Source organism: Lissotriton helveticus, chromosome 3_1, assembly GCF_964261635.1.
Source record: "Lissotriton helveticus chromosome 3_1, aLisHel1.1, whole genome shotgun sequence".
NCBI lineage: Eukaryota > Metazoa > Chordata > Amphibia > Caudata > Salamandridae > Lissotriton > Lissotriton helveticus.
In genome coordinates this window covers 971,968,621-971,990,412 of record NC_136061.1, presented here as the reverse complement: position 1 = coordinate 971,990,412, position 21,792 = coordinate 971,968,621, and the positions used below count along the sequence as shown (strand labels likewise).

Sequence of the window (21,792 nt, the reverse complement as noted above, 5' to 3'; positions counted from 1 at the left end):
ATGCGTGGTCGTAGTGTGCGATGCAAACGTCTTTTGCATGCGTGTGAATGTGTGTCCGATGTAGTGGTTTGCGTGGTGAATGCGTGCGATGTAATGGTGTGTGCGATGTAAGGAATGCGATGTAATGGTGTGCATTGTGTTTGTTTGCGATGGATCGTCATACATCCGCAGGCAGAGGCCCAAAACATAACTCGACACAATCCAGATTGAACAAATTTGCATATGACAAACACAATCCCCCCCAGGCGGAGCCTCGTACATCCACGGGGAAGACACCAGAAGGAGAGGGGTCCAAGAAAGCAACGCTTGAGGACGTCATGAAAGCCCTGGCGTAGGTGCAAGCAACGGTGGGGTCCACTGCAACAGAGATCACCCTATTGCGCGCAGACTTCCACAAAATGAACGAGAAAGTGAAACAGGTTGAGGTGGTCACGAAATCCTTGGTAGAGGACGTTTCGGAACTACAAATTGCGATGGAGAGGGTGGAGGCTGACAACAAAGCGCTCAAGGAGAAATTGGACGACCAGGAAGGGCGCTTGAGAAGGAATAACGTCCGCATTCTCGGAGTTCCGGAATCTGAGGGCACCCGCGCAATGAACCTCTATGTGGAAGAGCTAATCAAGACGCAACTTCAACCGAAGGGACTCTCGCATTTCTTCTCAGTTGAACGGGCGCATAGAGTCCCAGGCGGGAAGCCAAAACCGGAACCCCCTCCCCCCCCCCGAGACCAATATTGGCAAGACTTTTTAACTTTCGTGACCGGGACGCCATTTTGCAGGCGGCGAGGATGTCGGCACCGATCCAGATTCAAAACTCCGCCCTCTCCTTCTTCCCAGACTACACGGCTGAGGTCTCCCGATGGAGAAGGACCTTTCTGGAGGTTAAAAAGGCGTTAAGGGCGAAGGAACTGTCTTATTCTATGTTATTCCCGGCTCGGTTAAGAGTAGTGGCGGACAAAGTGTGGTTCTTCGATACGCCAGAGGTGGCCTGAGACTGGCCGGAGGGTTGGAGACAAGTGGGGCTGCCCCGCCGCACGAATAGGTCCAACCGGAATCAAAAAGAAGACGGCCGAGCGGGATCGCAGGCATCCGGCAGAGATGGGGCGGCCCGATCGCCGACAGGAGAACTCTGGAGCTGAGGGCAGCGTGGAATCATGAGCACACAATCTGCCTAAGAATGTTACTTGATCAGGATATTGACGGTTGGGTGCGCTTGGACACTGGCCTGGGGGCCTCCGAAGAGGGCTGGGGAGCCGCCTGATCCGGGGGACACTTCACCTCAGCAAGTAAGTACACTGTTATTGGGATGGATTAAGCACTCTGCTAAGTTGGGGGGCGGGCGGTACTATGTCCGTTGAGCAGGGAGGCAGGGAGGGGGGTGGCAGTTTCGTCGTTTTTCCAATCTACAGGCACAGGCAAGACACATTACGTGACACACAATTTTGGGGACCATCCGTCTAATACTGAGGAAATCTTTTTATATAGGGCATGTTCGTTAGTTTTAAGAGTACTGACTAAATCTTTTTCGAATTCGATGCCAAGATATTTAAAGCTCTTTGTTTGCCAGCACAGTCCTGATTCACCCAGAATACGTTTATCACCTATGTTGTTAAGTAATTTTACCTCTGTCTTGTCTTTATTAAGTTTGTATCCTGACACATCCACAAATTCCGCAATAGAGGACATCAGGGCCGGGATTGCTAACTCCGCGTTCTCGGATACCACCAAGACGTCATCAGCGTAGCCGCAATTTTGACTGTGACATCTCCAAAACTTATGCCTTTGATTAGTTTGTTGTTTTGTAGTGAGTATAAGAAGGGTTCGATCGCTAGCAGAAATAATGAGGGAGAGAGGGGACAGCCTTGTCTTGTGCCTTGTTTCAGCTCGAATGAATTCGAGAGGCATCCACCCGCCCTCACTCTTGCCGAAGGATTAGCGTACAAGGCCATCACCATGCGGATGAAATCGGTTCCCAAATTAAATTGATGCAGTGTGGCTTCTAGGTGGGCCCACTCGACCTTGCAAAGGCCTTCTCGGCGCCTAAAGTCACGGCCACCGTGGGGGAGTTAGTCAATTTTGCTTTTTCTAGGATGTGTGCAAGGGTTCGCGTGTTGTCGCTGGATAATCTATGTTTGAGGAAACCCACCTGCGATGGGTGAACCAGTTGGGGCAGCACTTTTTGGATCCTTTTTGAAAATTATTTTCTTTAAGCTTAGTATACTTTACACAAGGATTGCCATATTGCTCCTTGTCCGGCTGAGCTTCCAATTCACGGACTTTTGAGAATTGTTGTTCTTTAATTCTCTTCAGTCTGCTGGGCAAACACACCTGATAACTATTTGTTACATCACGGCCCTGCACTAAGCTACATGATCTCCTGACACTGAGCTCTTTATGGTAATACTAGTGCATGCTGCAGAGCACATTAAGACACGATTTATAATGTACTCCCACTGCTGCCAAAAAGTATTCTAAGACTACTACTAAGCCATCTCTCTTTACCACCAAACGTCTTATGCGCACGAACAGAGTTATTGTCTTAGTTGAAACCAATGTTTCTGGCTAATTTACAGTGGAGAGTGATGGTTCGAGTTCCTAAGGCCAAGCTGGTAACATATTATCTGACCTTCCAACTCAAACTCCACCCTCCAACTCAAACTCCACCCTCCAACTCAAACTCCACCCTCCAACTCAAACTCCACCCTCCAAGTCAAACTCCACCCTCCAAGTCAAACTCCACCCTCCAACTCAAAATCCACCCTCCAACTCAAAATCCACCCTCCAACTCCACCCTCCAACTCCACCCTCCAACTCCACCCTCCAACTCCACCCTCCAACTCCACCCTCCAACTCCACCCTCCAACTCAACCCTCCAACTCAACCCTCCAACTCAACCCTCCAACTCCACCCTCCAACTCCACCCTCCAACTCCACCCTCCAACTCCACCCTCCAACTCCACCCTCCAACTCAAAATCCACCCTCCAACTCCACCCACCAACTCCACCCTCCAACTCCAAGTCCACCCTCCACCTCAAACTCCACCCTCCAACTCAAACTCCACCCTCCAACTCAAACTCCACCCTCCAACTCAAACTCCACCCTCCAACTCAAACTCCACCCTCCAACTCAAACTCCACCCTCCAACTCCTCCGTCCACCCTCCAACTCCACCCTCCACTCTACTACTCACTATTACTCACTCTACTATTCACTCTCTACTACTTACTCTACTACTCACTTTCTACTACTCTCTACTCTACTCACACTCTACTAATCACTCTCTACTATCTACTACTCACTATGTACAACTCTACAAACTCTATACTACTCGCACTACTACTCTACTCACCACTACTCTCTACTACTCTACTACTCATTCTCTAGTACTCACTCTCTACTACTCTCAAATCACTATACTACTTGCTCTATCTACTACTAACTCTACTAAAGCTATTCACTACTCACATTTGCGAGAGATTAAGCTATTGTCATTGTAAATGGCAATGCCATTTATTTATCTGTTTTTAAAAACAACACAGAGAAAAAAATGTCATTTACAATGCCAACAGCTCTAACTTTTGCAAAGGCGAGACCGTTCCATTGTAAATGCTTGTTTTTTTAGGCCGCATATTGCTCTTGCCTAGAGTTTAATTTGAATTCAGTCACATCCAGGTTTTTATAGCGGGTCAGTGCAATGCAAATTTGTCTCAGTGGGGCAGTATGGTGTTCAGTGGGGGAGAGGATGTGGCACTATGGTCAGCACTGCTGAATATGGAACTGGGGAACCAGGTTCAGCCTTCATGACCAGTCAACCAGACCACTCCCCCTAAGCGAGCACATTCCCATGCTAGACCTTAGAAGGCCTGCAAGATCTTAAAAGCCCTGGTGTCTTAGCACAGCAGGTGGAACCTAGCAATGGCAAGTGTGAGTTAACCTTGAAGGCCTGTCCGCTATAATTCATTCTGAAGTTCACCTCCAGTCTTGCAGGCAGGCCTATGAAGTAGCACACCATAGAGTGACAGTGACTGTCACAGGACCCTTGAGCAGGGTGGCTCTTACGGCAGTGCGACTGCACCAGGCGCTGACCAGCCGTGGTCCGTGCAGGTAACAGTGGTGGGGCAGAGGGGCCGGGTAAGGGGGGGATTTCGAGGGACGATGCAGCAGAGAAATTAAATAAATAAATAATTTCCCCTCCACATTGTCCCTCGAAATCCCCCCTTACCCGGCCCCACCATTTTTACCTACACGGACTGCGCCTGGCGCGGACTTCAGGTGGGGGCGTCGAGTATGTAAGTATAATGTGGTTTTAAAAGCACTTGCTACCTCCTTCCTGGCCTCCAACAATTTTCGGCAACAATAAAAATGTCATGATAACTCCGGTGATTAATGTTCTTAGTAGAGAGAGATGGTGTTTTTTCTAATGGAAAGCACAAAGGGTTAATGTGCCTGCTGCTAAGAATATGTACCATGCAGATCACAAAGTGCACATAATGTAAATAGGTCAGTTGGTTACTGCTTTTGTCAGAGAGACATATTGTCACTTGCAGTTAATTAAAATCCTAACATAGAACAGTGAGCTATTAACTCTCATGTAAGAGCTGAATGCAAACTGCAAGGTATAAATTAGAGCATTCTGTTTCTTTTCACAGTCTTTGATTATCCTAATGTTGCAAAAAAAGGGTTCATTTAGTGGGAAATAAATTCTGATTATTAAAGAGAAACCCCAACCATGGTATTACGTTTTAAGTTCTGAGTTTGTGTTTCTCCAGACCAATCACTATAAAACTATGCTGCCTACTAGTATGGTTGTCATGTGACTTCCACACCTTGTAATCCTTTGCCTTATGTAACATTTCCTATACAGTGATTTACACACGTATGATTGATTGTCTCTGTGTAATATATGTGATGTAAAGTGCTTTGACACCCTACGCTGGTATTATTGGTGCTGTACATTTTCTGATACTTTATTATTTTTACATATGCTAACAGTCTCTGCAAAGATTTTTACTTATTAGTACCAGTGGAACATACAACTGCAGCAGTGAGAAAGGTAACCAGTCAACCTTTGCAAAGGGCCCTCCACTTCACAGCAGCACAGGTCAGTTTTTAATAACTTTTGATTGGTTTGAGTTATAAACAATTTATTAGTTAAAATTGTCAGATTATGCAGCAGATTATGTTTTATGTGGCAAATATGGCAGAGAGATAATTATGTGGAAAACATTTGCAAACTAAAATATTTTGCCAATTGATGTTTGAACTGCTCCTGTGGAAAAAGGGAGAAGTGCCGATGACAGAAACTCTGTGGCTGGGAGACAAATGGCTTGCGATTCCACTTTTTAGGATATTTGGGATATTCTGTGATAGGAAATGTATCCCACTTTGTGAATGTATTTTAATGTCAATAACTCATATTAAACGTGTATCAATTAGTTAAATTAAATAAGGTAATATGCTGCAACCGGTTAGTGAAATGGGAAACAAATACTAAAAATTAGGATATTTTTCTCTTTCTGCCACACCTCTGACTCTGCTCTCTTACCCAATCCACGGGTTATTCCCATCCTTTGATCTCCGCCCACTGTTCCCCTACTTTTTTTCCCCCCACTTCGACCACTGGGTAAAAGTGTTCAACAAACCGCATAACTGGATAGGAATATCCTAATGTTTATCACTATCAATTAAAATCCAACAGTAGGAAGCTCTCAACAAAGAGAAAATGATACCAAAGCCAGTGTAGAGAACTTCATGGTTGAACAGCATGTGTAAGACATTTACTTAGATGTGAAAATCTTGCCCTTCTTAATAAAGAGATGGTACCAGCATCAGAAGCTTTTGGGCCTATATCTGCAGAGAGCTCAAACTCCTAGCTAGATTGAGATGTTCATCCTTGTTTTTTGAATTATGCTGAACGTCTATACCTCTGTCACGATCTTGTTTCCCCAAGAAAAGATAATGTAGACAATGCACTGGCGGAGGAATGGTGGACTGCCCCCTCTGAACCCAATCCTTTCCTCTCTCCGCAGCAGGGTGAGTGGGTTTCTATGCCAGAGACGATAGAAGAGGACGATTTCACCTTTACTACTCGCGGTCCCTTTAACTGGAACACAGCTTTTGAAGATACCTTCCATCCTCGTGCCGTCATTTTCCCTGAACCAATCAAAGAGAAGCGGACGCGAGGAAGTGTCATTCAAGACCCCGGAAAACGCCGAGAAGAGTCGTTCATCTGGACCTCAAGAGGGAACAGAGAGACACCAGCAGCCGATCCGGGGAAGTCATCGCGGAGGCCGGAACAGAGGAAAGTTCCAGGAGGCCAACGTCCCGGTGCTGCGCCCAGCCACCCTCCTGGATGAGCGTGGCTAAACCAGGTACGCAAACGTGTTGCGGGGTGGGTTGGGAGGAGAGAAAGGGCTGACAAATAGGGCTCTACTCAGTCTGTCTTCTACCCCTGAGATTTCCCCTGCACAAGCACATTTTTGCACAGGTGACTCGTACAGAACTGGTGATCACACCCTTTTCTCAATTGATAAATTCTGTATCGCATACTCACGTCTTCCTTATACTTCTCTTCTTGTCCAAGGGACTGTTTTACCCCCCTCTCCCCTGATTGAGTGGGAAGGATTAAGAAGCAACAAGGACGACACCAGAAGACCCAGGTTAAGACGGATTATCCTATGTGCTTGAACTCTGAACTCTGGCTGCATATAAGAGATGTGTATATATATGAAATAAACCACGTTTGTCTCAACCTTGTCCCAGCCTCGATCCTTGCTCTACATCACAGTTTGTGGAGAATGCGGGAAGCCAGTCCATTAGCACTGAAATAATGGACGTGTTTATTCAACATCTGATAATGGGGCAAGAAAAATTAGGATGGGCGGTGGAGTGGCAGATGACCTCGGCCCAGGCCGATAGAGACATCTTCAAAGACACCATTGCCGTCCAAATTGATGGCCTGCAGAAGCTGATTGCCGAACCGAGTCCCTCACGGGCTCCAGACACCAGAATCAATACCCAAGGACCCATGGGCATCTCCTTACAAAAGTACATAGTGGGAGAGGATTCAGATGCCTTTCTTCTCAATTTCGAGAGAGCGGAAAGATCATGTAGGTGGTCAGTGGAAAAGTGGCCTTTTTTTCTGGCACCACTGTTGACAGGGAAGGCACAGGCAGCCTACCAAGTGGCCAACCCCAATGGAGATACCCCATATGCCGCGATCAAAGACATTATCCTGGATCACAGGACTGGATGCTGAGGCATATAGGGTACGGTTCTGAAAAGAAAAGGGAAACCCCGGAGAAAACCCCAAGACATTATTCTTCCGGCTGAAGGCAGCAGCAGAATAGTGGTTAAGACCGGCAGAAAGCACAAAAGATAAATAATGGGCCGTCTCTACCTCGAACAATAACTAGAGGCTTTGCCATACAACACCCAGAGGTGGCAGCGCCAACACACCCACCTTACCACAGCAGAGGCAGTTGCAATGGCCACTACTTTCTCCCAGGCCAATCACGTATGGCCCTATCGGAACCCGAATGATCGAGCCGACCCATGACTGGGAAGTACGAAAAGAAACACACCAAGCTCTTAGCAGACTCCCTAAAATCTCGACCACAAAGACCAGACCCCCCATTGTTTAGAGGACCACAATGTTTTGAATTTGGGGGCATATAGCCAGAGCATGTCCCTGAAAGAAACCCACCGAAGAGCCCATGAGGGTCGGTTATACCCCGAGATCCATTATGTACACTGCTAAACTTGGAAGTGCGTTTTATGTAAGTGAATGGGCGGTCGGTCAAAGCCTTGCTTGACCCGGGGTGTAGGCAATCCGTCATTCTGAAGACTTAATACTTCCCTCACAACTCGTACCTGAGGCTTTGGTGCACATTAGATGTGTCCATGGGGGCGTGAAACCCTATCCGGTAGCCATAATAGAGCTCACATACGATGGAGAAATCCCCTACAAGATCAGGGTGGGCGCGCTCGCTGAACTCCCGGAGATACTAATTATCGGGACAGACAATCTGGGATGTTTCCTTCCACCATTCACGCGTACTCAGAGAAAGGGGTTAGGGACCCACCAGGTGTAAAACCACTCCCAGCCCTTATCACTCCAGAGCCCTGGCTCGTTGACAGGAGCTTCAAGTTTGCTCAGATGAAAGACCCTACCCTTCAAAACGCCTGGCAAAATGCAAGAAATAAGAACACCGCCCAACCACACACATACACCCATTTTGTCATATCCAATGACTTGTTATATTGAATGGGATCTAGTGAGGAACCTCCACAATTACTGGTCCCCTTAACCTTTAGAAATCAGATACTGTTTTTTTCTCACACACATCTTACCGCCGGTCACGTCGGCACAGAAAAAAACACCCAAAATGTCTTACAACATTTCTACTGGCCAGGTGTGTATGGCGACATAACGCATTGTCGCGAATGTGACGTTTGCCAGAGGAAAACCCCCTCCAGTCCTTCTCCTGTTCCCTTGCAACCCATGCTGGTAATTGAAAAACCTTTCGAAAGGGTAGGCATAAACCTCATCAGGACCCCTGCCGAAAACAAGAAGTGGACATCAATATGCTTTAGTGATTGTTGACTATTCTACCAGGTACCCGGAAGCCTTACTGCTGAGAGCACCCACCACTCAGAATATAGCGGACAGGCTGATTGAACTCTTTGCGAGGGTAGGGTTCCAGAGGGAAATATTGACCGATCAGGGCACTCCATTTGTCTCCCGGCTGATGAAAGGTGTGTGTAAAATACTAACCCTCAGTCACATTAAGACGCTAGTCTACCATCCACAAACCGATGGGTCAGTGGAGCAGTACAATGGGACCATAAAACTGATACTTAAAAAGATGATTACCAATGAAGGAAAAGAGTGGGACCAACTTCTGCCTCTAGCACTATACATGATTCACAGTCAGGTACAGAGTAGCCTGGGTTACTCTTCTTTTGAAATGCTATATGGGAGACAACCAAGGTCTCTTTTTGAAATAATCAAAGATGCCTGGGAAAGAGATGAGGGTGATGAGGCCAGGGAGATTCTTGAATATACACAGAACCTCAAAACCAGGATAGAGAAGCTACGGAACCATGCATACTTGCCCCTCGAAAAAAAACAAGAAAGACAAAAGTTTTTCTATGACAAAGGGAAGAAATGGAGAAAGCTAGACCTAGGCGATTGGGTCCTAGTGTTACTACCCTCTTCTACAAGTAAATTCAAGTCAGAATGATTGGGTTCTTACGAGGTAGTGGGCACCGTTGGGAGAACTAGTTACAAAGTGCGAATAAAACCATCCCGCATACAAACCTACCACATCAACTTACTCAAGAAAAAGTAACGTGACATCATTTTCCCTGAGCCAATCAAAGAGACGCTGTCACGAGAGAGTGTCATTCAAAACCCCGGAAGACGCAGACAAGAGTCGTTCATCGGGACCTCGAGAGGGAACAGAGAGATGCCAACAACTGACCCGGGGAAGCCATCGCGGAGTCTGGAACAGAGGAAAGTTCCAGGAGTGCCAGGAGGCCAACGTCCCGGTGCTGAGCCCAGCCACGGTCCTGGTTGAGCATGGCTAAACCAGGTACGCAAACACGTTGTGGGGTGGGTTGGGAGGAGAGAGAGGGCCGACGAATAGGGCTCTACTCAGTCAGTCCTCTACCCGGATATTTCCCCTGCAAGAGCACATTTTTGCACAGATGACCCATAGAGCACTGGTGATCCCCACACACCCTTTCCCAATTGATAAAGCCTGTATTGCATACTTATGTCTTCCTTATGCTTCTCTTCTTGTCCTAGGGACTGTTTTACACGCCCTCCCCTTATTGAGTGGGAAGGATTAAGAAGCAACAAGAACGACACCATAAGACCCAGGATAAGACGGATTATCCTATGTGCTTGAACTCTGAACTATAGCAGCATATAAGAGACGTGTATATAACAGAAATAAACCACGTTTGTCTCAACCTTGTCCCAGTCTTGATACTTGCTCTCCGTCACAACCTCATTGAGATTATAGATTGAGATCTACTTGGATCTGAGTTTTTGCTTGACACATGAGCAGACTACGTTTTCAGTGGATTGTATAAAGAAATGAGTTTGTTTCCTTCTTTCTTCTTCCACATCCTCATTCAACTATTGAAGCAATAACTCATATTTTCTAGAGTTAAGACTGTTTATCCATTGAATATTTCTACTCAAATTGTTACAAAAGTGATATAGCTTTGGCTATCTTAAAATAAATATTTTTCCATGTACGTAGCTACTGTTTTGTAATCTTAATTTGTTGAGAAAAATTGTTCATAGGGATATATAAATATATAATGGTAAGAGATCTATTAAGAAAGAGGCAACCGTTGAATGGGCACATTGAAATTTTTTTCATTACTGAACTATAGCCTTTTGTTACAATCTCATATTGTGTGTGTGTGTGTGTGGGGGTGGGGGGGGATACTTGTATAGTGCACAAATCACCCCTAGGGGTCTCTCGGCGCTTGTACGAATACCGCTGTGGAACCCATCCTGGCTTTCCCTGTGAGGTGTCCACTCCTGGGCACCCCCAAGGTGGAGGCCAGGCATCTTTAGCGTTGTGGGGGCCGTTGTGGAGATTAAGGAAGCTATTGCCCTGAGTTGCAGAGTGGGACTCCATGATTGGAATAGGCACCGAGGCGAGAATTATCAGGTCCGTGGAATTTTTTAGCCCAAGACCCGCCGAGGCGGGAAATTGAACCCTGGTCCCGGGCTAGACCTCTGCATCAGGGTCTGCCGCTCTAATCATTGAGCCACACTTCTCCACCCATTGAGCCACACTTCTCCATATTATTTATGAGGCGAGGGTCTGGAAGCGCAAGAGTGACTTGGACAGAGAAACATTTGGTGATCTGTACTGCACAGGAATTATACACAGATAAACCTTTGGCGCTGTGCAAAAGTCTCACACTCACATGTGTTTTCAGATCTTCCAACGAACTCTCAAGCGGAATTTCAAGATCACCTCCATAGCTCAGCTCCATGTCGGTGTGTTCCAAACCTGGGGCATCTGCAAAACAGGTGTGCCATACGAAGAGTGGTAAAAAGGACAAAGCAAGACCATTCAAAGGAGCAACACAAGCATAAACAGAAAATAATCACTCGCTGTGTACTATGGAGTAAGAAATGGCCCGGCAGCAAGGAACAGAGAAGAGGCACTTGCACTTGCAAAATGCACATACAAGGCACGCATGAAAATGGAAAGGGTCTTCGAGAAGTGGGAAATGTCTTTTTACACCAACACTAGGTTAAAGCTCTGACAGATGAGAAATACATGAATTGTGTACATACAGCATATGCTTGCACAGACAAGGTATACAGTAAGAAATAACCTATATAACACCAAGCTCGCAGAGAAAAGGTGCATGTCATGTACATGAGCAAAATGAACAGCACCCAAGGACAAAGCAAAACGCATGCACAAATGATCCAGGGCCATTCAAGTGTGAGTCAAAGATTCACCTTTCTAAGATCGATTTTTAGGTTAAATTGTCTTATCTTCAAATCTGACATTTTTACTTTACCTATGGTACAAAGCTTAGGTAACACAATAGCATGGCCATATGCTAACTAGCTGTGCTGTGTCGAGAATTAGAATTATTATCAGCATTGTTAAGATGATCAAAGCATACTAATGTGCAATGATAATCTATCAATACAGCCTAACCTATAATATGACAGAGTTAAGACAAAGTAAGGAAGGCAAACTCTTAGTCCCACATCTTCCATAATAGTAGGTTTCTATCATATTTGCAGGAGAAGTTAGCAGATGAAACTTAAATCAGGAGAGACTATTTACAAAAAGCACAAAAAAGTACTTGGATCTATAACCACTAATTAAACTTCTAAACTTTAAGCCATAGTCTCAATGTCCACCCTTTTCCTGCGCACTAAGCAGGCCATAAATATTTGTGTGGGTTGGGAACTGTTGTTTACCACCAGTGCCCCAGAACCACCAGTGCACTTGCACACTAATTAGCTACTTTATTATTTTGTTTGTTAAAATCATTTTATTGGCATGTAAGTGAACATAAAACCTTTACAAGAGCAATACATAACTGTAAACTAAAGGATCTTCACTATTCTATAGTCAATTAATCAATTAAGCACATATTTTCAGTACATGATTTCCTGCATCCCTCTCCCAGCAGTCTCTGGATTGGTTACTATGTACCATCGAAAGGTCAGTAACCCAGACCTGCATCTTTTATGGGTGTGTCAATCTGAATCTCTCCTTCCCTGTCCCCGATACTGAGGCCGGGTGCACCATATAGTCTGTGGCAGGTCTTGAGCCCAGACTTCCATTTGATGATACTGTGGGAAACAATTTTACTCCAGTTTTGTACAATGTCCCTTTTTGCCAATATCATCACCAGACTTAGTAGAGCCACACGAGACTGCATGTATCCCTCATGCTATAGAATGTTCAGTAGAACTAAGTTTTGAGTGAAGTCAGGTTGGTGGCCTGGAACCCCCTGGAATGTTTGAACAATGCCGTTCCATAAGGGGCAAATGCATGGAGGAGGTTGCCCTGTTCAGTCAGGCACACAAGGCCAAGTTGAAGTGGACACCTATACTTATGCCATAAACAAGTTGAGGTGAACTAGATCCTATGCAGGTATCTAGCTTATATCTGGTGGAAATCACTATGTCAGCACCATGAATGCAAATGCCCGCTCTTCCTCCTGAAAGGGGCCCAAATCCACCTCTCATGCCGGTCTCAGTTATAAAATGTGTCCTGGGTGTGCATAAAAAGGAATCTATAGATTCTAGAAATCTTTCACATTGCTGACATTTTGGCTTCCAAAGGTTTTAAGGCAGACGCCTCTTCCAATGTGGCAAATTGTGATTAATGGCTTGTTTGAGCTTTACAAATTTATGTACATTTAACTTTATCATTGATTTGCCATATTTTCCCACACAGACCATTTATAGAGGACATACAGCTTTGCTTACTGTATAAGATATTTGGAAAACTTTTATCATCATTATAAATGCTGTTTATTAATGTGATGTTAATGTTCTACAAGTATTTACCCAAATAGTAAAACAGATTGAATGATGGTCTTTTTTGAACGATTTTGTATTAATAAAAAGATTTTGCATTGATAATCACTGTACACTGAGTCTTCTCCTCTTAGTTTAGAAGGATGGTCTTGTACATCCAATAGACCAGTGGTTTCCTAGGGAGCTTTTTTTTAACACTTATTTGAGCTCAAGGCAATGAGAGACTTGTGAGTGCATTAATCAACATTTCTCTAAAAAGTTACTCAAATGACTTCATCTGGCCAGAGGGGGCTATCGTCCCTAGCAGTGACATTTTAAGTCTATGAGGTTACGTCTGCCATTCTCAGCCCTTCATTGGCACTCTCGGGACCCCATTCTGCAAGATGAAAAATCTCATCAAGGACTCTTCAGAAAACAGGAGGGAAGTCAAAAAATATAATTTTGCCAAACATATAGCACTTTGGAAAGGAACATCCATTTGACCAATGCCACCCAACCTACCAGTGATAGTGGAAGGGAGGAACATTGAAGGGTGCCTAGTATAGGAAGTATATTTTCAGACCATACGGACTCCTTGTTTGCTCTTGAAAACCCGGATACTTGAACCAGTCATGTTTATCTGAATTCCCCCTGCTCAGTCCAGGCAATCACATTAGTAGTGACATTAAGAGGGAATAATTTACATCTGGTCCAGTGGGCCCAGAGCACAGAGTGGGTGTCAAACTGATCAAGGATTTGTATGACCAGTGGTCCCGAGTCAAGGGGATTTCACAGGTGTGTCAAGAGATTACCAACCTATAAGGACACTTTTCCCTCTGTGGGTTGTGACGCGCAAAGGACTGCCAGCTGTGTGGCTTATCTGGGCATCTGGATGAAGGGTCCGATTGCCAGAGTGAGTAACAATGGTGAGAATGGATTTCCCTGATAGGTGCCCTGCCTTATGGTGAAAGAATATGAAAGGTCTCCTCGCTTACTCACCCACACAATGGTTTTTTTAAACAGCAGGGAAACAAAATAAATAAAGGTTAGGTTGAAGCCCATATTAGTGAGATGTAGGACTAGGTAGTCTCAGGTGTAGTTACTAAAGGCCTTTTTAGGTCCCGCCCGATCCAGCGCTTGCGATAGCCTGGCCGAGACATTTAGTAGGTGGGTTTTCAAAGTGCTACTGGCGTGCTACACGCTTGTGTTCACGCGAGCGTGCACGCACGATGCCGCCATCTATCTCCTCCGTCACAGGTCATTAAGTTGCTTGATTTTATTTTCCGTGCTTTGCCCCCCACCTCCGTCCGATCACTTTCACTTTCGTTTGAATCCAAATGTAAATTACCATGGTGTGCAAACTTTTTCGAGTTGCATCAAAATAGTCTTATTATTATAAGTCGACTTATGAATAAACTTATTGGTCTCAAACTTTGTAGTCTTTCCGTGCACGACCACGTATTTACTCTGCTCGTCAATGTCTACCAACTATACAAATTGGAATGTTTTTATTCCCAGTGCTTCCCCCTCTGCCTCCGTCCGATCACTTTCACTTTCGTTTGAATCCAAATGTAAATTACCACAGTGTGCAAACTTTTTCGAGTGGCATCAAAATAGTCTTATTATTATTAGTCTTATGAACAAACTTATTGGTCTCAAACTTTGTAGTCTCTTCCGTGCACGGCCACGTATTTACTCTGCTCGTCAATGCCTACCAACTATACAAATTGGAATCGGGCCTAATTTAATTGCTCCCAACACGCAACTTGCATGGATTACAGTACGCACACACACACAACCACACACACAACCATACAAACAACACCCATAACCACACACACAACAACCACACCAACAACCACACACACAACCACACAAAACCATGCCCACAACCACACAAAACCACACACACACCCACAAACCACACACTCAACCACACACACAACCACACACCACACACACAAACCACAACCACACAAAACCCCAACCACAACCACACACAAGACCATGCCCAATCACATGCCCAACCACACACACAAATCACAACCACACAACCACACCCACAACCACACAACCACACACACACCACACACACAACCACGCGCAACCACACACAACCACGCCCAACCACAGACAACCACATGCCCAACCACACACACAACCACACACACAACCACACACACAAACACACACACAACCACACCCACACACACAACCACGCACTCAACCACACACACAAATACACAACCACAACACAAAACCACACACCACCACTCACTCAACCACACACACACAACCAGACACACACACAACCACACACCACCACACACACACCCACAACTACACACACACAACTACACACACACACCCACAACTACACACACCCACAACTACAAACGCAACAAACTACACAACCACACACCCAACCACACACACACACACCACACAACCATACACACAACTACACACACAACCAACCACACAACCACACCCAAACACACAACCACACCCACACCCACACACACTACACACACAACCAACTACACCCACCCACAACACACACAACCGCACCCACACAACCACACACACAACCACAACCACACACAATCACACACCCACACACACAACCACATCCACACAAAACCCCACCACACCCACAACTACGCCCAACCACACACCCAACCATAACCACACACACCAGACACACACACACAGCAGACACACAACCACACACACAACCACACCCACAACCACACCCATAACCACACACACAACCACACATAACCACGCCCATCACACACACCACATGCCCAACCACACACACACAACCAAATACAACCACACACACAACATACGCACATCACACACACACACACACAACCACACACACAACCACAACACACACACAGCCGCCCACACACACCAGACAAACAACCACACACAACCACACAACACCCCAACCACACACACCACACACAAACACACAACCACATGCCCAACCACACACAACCACACAAAACCCAACCATAACCACACAAAACCCATCACAACCACACCCAACCACACACCCAACCATAACCAACCACACACACACACACCAGACACACCAGACACACAACCACAAAAACCCCAACCACACACAACCACAACCATTCCCAACCACACACAACCACGCCCAACAACACACAACCACACACAAAACACACACATAACCACACACACACCACAACCACACACACAACCCACCCACCCACACACAACCACGCACTCAACACACACACAACCACACAAAACCACACACACACACAACCACGCACACAACCACAACCACACAAACACAACCACACAAAACCACACACACAACCACGCACTCAACCAAACACACAACCAAACACACACCACCACACACACACAACCACACACACACCACACAACCACACACACAACTACTCACACAACTATACACACAACCAACTACACACAACTACACACACAACCACACACACAACCACACACACAACCACACCCAAACACACAACCACACCCACACAATCACACACAACCACACCCACACCCACCCACAACCACACAACCACGCACACCACACACACATCCACACACTCAACCACACACACAACCACACACACAACATACGCACACAACATACGCACACAACATACGCACACAAACACACACACAACCACACACACACCAGACACACAACCACAACCACACACACAGCCGCCCACACACACCAAACAACCACACACACAACCACACAACACCCCAACCACACACACCACACACAAACACACAACCACATGCCCAACCACACACACAACCACACACACAATCACACACACAACCACACAAAACCCAACCACAACCACACAAAACCCCACCACAACCACACCCAACCACACACACACCAGACACACAACCACACAACCACAAAAAACCCGACACACAACCACAACCATGCCCAACCACACACACAACCACGCCCAACCACACGCAACCACATGCCCAACCACATGCCCAACCACATACAAAACACACACACATAACCACACACACACCACAACCACACACAGAACCCACCCACACACAACCACGCACTCAACCACACACACACAACCACACAAAACCACACACAACCATGCACACAACCACAACCACACAAAACCACACACACAACCACGCACTCAACCACACACAACCAAACACACACCACCACACACAACACACTACACACACACTACACACACAACTATACACACAACCAACTACACACAACTACACACACAACCACACCCACACAACCAACCACACACACAACCACACCCAAACACACAACCACACCCACACAATCACACACCACACCCACCCACCACACATCCACACAACCACACACTCAACCACACACACACCACACACACACACAACCACACACTCAACCACACACTCAACCACACACAACCACACAAAATCACACACACAACCACAACCACACACACAACCAAACACACACCACCACACACAACACACAGACACACACCCCCACACCCCCACACACAAACACGCATACACCACACAACCACACACACCCACAACTACACACAAAACCAACCACACACACACACAACTGCACACACAACCAACCACACACATAACCACAACCACACACACAACTAAAAACACAATCAATCACACCCACCACACACACACACAACCACACACCCACACACCACCACACCCAACCACATAACCACACGCCCACAACTACTCACACAACTACACACCCACAACCACACACAACTACACACACAACCAACCACACACAACCACACCCACAACTACACACACATCAACCACACTCACCCACAACCACACACACACAACCACCACACACACACACTACCACACCCCAACACACACAACCACATCCACACAAAACCCCACCACACCCACAACCACGCCCAACCACACACCCAACCACAAGCCCAACCGCGCACACACACAACCACACACACACACCACACAAAACCCCAACCACACCCACAACCACAACCAACCACACACACAGCCACGCCCACCACACACAACCACATGCCCAACCACACACACACACAAAACCAAACACACACACAAGCACACACACAAGCACACAAACACACGCACACAACCACCCACACACACCCACACACACCAGACACACAACCACACACACAAAACCCCACCACACACACAACCACGCCCAACCACACCCACAACCACACCCACAACCACACACACACACCACACACAACCACACAAAACCCCAACCACACCCCCAACCACACACACAACCACGCCCAACCACATGCCCAACCACACACACAACCACATGCCCAACTACACACACACAACCACACACAACACACACACACCAGACACACAACCACAAACACAACCACGCCGAACCACACAAAACCACAACCACACACACACAACCACGCCGAACCACAGACACAACCACATGCCCAACCACATGCCCAACCACATACACAACCACACACACACAACCACACACCACACACACAACCACACACACCATACACACACAACCACAACCGCACACACACAACCACACACACACACAACCACAACCACACACACAACCACACACACAACCGCAACCACACAAACCACACACACAACCACACAAAACCACAACCACACACCCAACCACACACACACACACACAGCCACGTCCAACTACACAACTACACACACACAACCACACACACAACCTCACACAACCACACACCCACAACCATACACACAACCACATATACAAAACCACACACACAGCTGCACACACCTACCACACACACAAACACCCACAACCACACACACAAACACCCACAACCACACACACAACTACACACACAACCACAAACACACCTAGGCACACACACAACCACACACACCCCCGCACAACCACACACAAAAACATAACCACACACATACAACCACACGCACACACAATCACAACCACATACCCCCACACACAACCACACCTAACCACACACAACAACATGCCCAACCACACACACACAACACACACACACCAGACACAAAACCACACACACACACCCACAACCACACAAAACCCCAACCACAACCACACACAACCACGCCCAACCACACACACAACCACACACACCATACACACAAACACACACAATCACAACCGCACCCACACAACCACACACACACCACAGCCACACAACCACACACAACCACAACCATACAAACCTCACACAACCACACAAACCACACACACACAACCACACAAAACCACAACCACACACAACCACAACCACACCCAACCACACACACAACCACACACACAACCACACACACACACAACCACAACCACACACACACAACCACACGCACACACAACCACAACCACCCACACACATCCAACCACACCCACACCTCACAAACCACACACAAAAACACACAACCACACACGCACAAACAACCACACACAAACAACCACACCCACACACAAAACCACACACACCACAAACAGCCACACACACCACACCACCCACACCCACAACCACACACACAACCGCAACAAAAGGTTTTATGAAAAATGGACTCTCTTAAAAATTCTGATTCTACCAGAATCCGAGTCCTCCACAAAACCCTGTTTTTTGGCTGTCAGCTGTGAATAGGAGACCAATATTGCCCCCATTTTTATTATTATTGTATACTCTGTTCAGTTCTGGGGTGATTGTTTAACTTGTCTCTAGTTCATTGCGAATCTTACCGTTACTAATTCAAATTGTGTTAGCTTTGGCTTATTTGCAAGGCCAACTTTTATCTCTATAAGTTGCTGTAACAAGCTGCAAGTCCTCTACGGAAGCCCATTCATTTGCTAATTATTTTCCACATAAGGTTGCAAGACCATAAAGTGGAGTTTTCAGGATTTTGAATAGTTTCTTGTTTGAAGATGCTACTCTCTCCTGCGCACCCCACTCCTGTACTAAGGTAACGAGTGACTTGGCGCCCGCCTTTCAGAGGTTCTTGCATCCACCCAAGTCTGGCCTGGCACTGGTGCGTCCCAGCCTGGCACACACCGGGTGATGATCTCTGCACCTCCTTCTAGACCCCAGCTCACTACTGTTTGCAGTCTGTCACTTACTCTTCACCTCCCTGCCACTCACCCTTCACCCCTCAGGCCTGGCAGTCACTCCTCGCACCTGGCACTCACCCTTCTCCCTCTCTGGTACTCAGCATTAACTCTGTGTGACACTCAACTGTCACCTCCCTGACACTCACCCATGTCCCCCCTGGCATTCACTACTCGCCCCCTTGGTACTCACCCTTCACCTCCATGGTACGAGCCCTTCATTCCCCTGGCCTGGCAGCCACCCTTCACCCCTTGCACTCACCCTTCCCCTCCCTGCACTCACCCTTGACCCTCCTGACTCTTACGCTTCACCTTCATGGCACTCAACCTTCAATCAATCAATCAGAGTACTTGTAGAGCGCGCTCCTTACCCGTGAGTGGTCTCAAGGTGCTGAGGGTGGGGGGGTTGCTGCCATTGCTTGAAGAGCCAGGTCTTGAGGAGTCTTCTGAAGGCGAGTAGGTCTTGGGTCTGCCGTATGTGGGTAGGGAGGGTGTTCCAGGTCTTGGCGGCGAGTTAGGAGAAGGATCTGCCGCCGGAGGTCGTTTGTTGGATGTGGGGGACAGCGGCGAGGCTGGCGGAGCGGAGCTGGCGGGTGGGAGTGTAGAAGCTGAGTCTGCTGTTAAGGTAGGCTGCTCCGGCGTTGTGGAGTGATTTGTGTGCCTGGGTGAGGAGCTTGAAGGTGATCCTCTTGTTGACGGGGAGCCAGTGTAGGTCTTTCAGGTGGGGGGTGATGTGGCTGTGGCAGGGGACGTTGACGATCAGTCGGGCGGAGGTGTTTTGGATGCGTTGTAGTAGTCGTAGGTGTTTGGCTGGGATTCCTGCGTAGAGTGCGTTGCTGTAGTCCAGTCTGCTGCTTATGAGGGTCTGTGTCACCGTTTTTCTTGTTTCGGTCGGGATAAACTTGTAGATCCTGCAGAGCATGCGGAGGGTGTTGTAGCAGAAGGAGGAGACGGGGTTGACCTGCTTAGCCATGGAGAGGGAGGAGTCGAGGATGAATCCTAGGTTGCGTGCATGGTCGGTGGGTGTTGGTGCTGTTCCCAGTGTGGTCGGCCACCAGGAGTCGTCCCAGGCTGAGGGGGTGGGTCCGTGGATGAGTACCTCCGTCTTGTCCGAGTTCAGCTTCAGACGGTTGCTCCTCATCTAGACAGCGACGGCCTTCATTCCCTCGTGGAGGTTGGTTTTGGCGGTGTGTGGGTCCTTGGTGAGGGAGAGGATGAGCTGGGTGTCGCCGGTGTAGGAGATGATGTTGAGGTTGTGATGGCGGGCCACTTGTGCGAGGGGGGCCATGTAGATGTTGAACAGCGTTGGGCTGAGGGATGAGCCCTGGGGTACGCCGCATATGATGTCGGTGGGTTCGGATCGGAAGGGTGGGAGGCGGACGCTCTGGGTTCTGCCGGAGAGGAAGGACGTGGTCCAGTAGAGGGTGTTGGCGCAGTCGTCGATCCACTGTCTGAAGTTGCGGGCTGTGGCGTCTGTGTTGGTGGGGTCGGTGGGTGGGTTCTGGGCAAGGGTGGTGGTCAGGCGGTCTTCGGTGACTTTGCTCCAGCAGCGGCGAGGCAGCTGTTGGGTGCGGTGG

The 21,792-nt window shown here is 47.4% G+C and overlaps 1 protein-coding gene across 8 annotated transcripts in view; it reads right to left on the bottom strand.

Annotated features, from left to right (window-relative positions):
- USP40 (ubiquitin specific peptidase 40) overlaps positions 1 to 21,792 on the bottom strand; it is a 660,245-nt gene that overhangs the window by 275,849 nt on the left and 362,604 nt on the right. For all 8 annotated transcript variants that reach the window (XM_078681394.1, XM_078681396.1, XM_078681399.1 and 5 more), the window contains exon 27: positions 10,956 to 11,050. In XM_078681394.1, the coding sequence (XP_078537520.1) occupies positions 10,956 to 11,050 (95 nt within the window). The remainder of the gene's footprint in view (positions 1 to 10,955; positions 11,051 to 21,792) is intronic.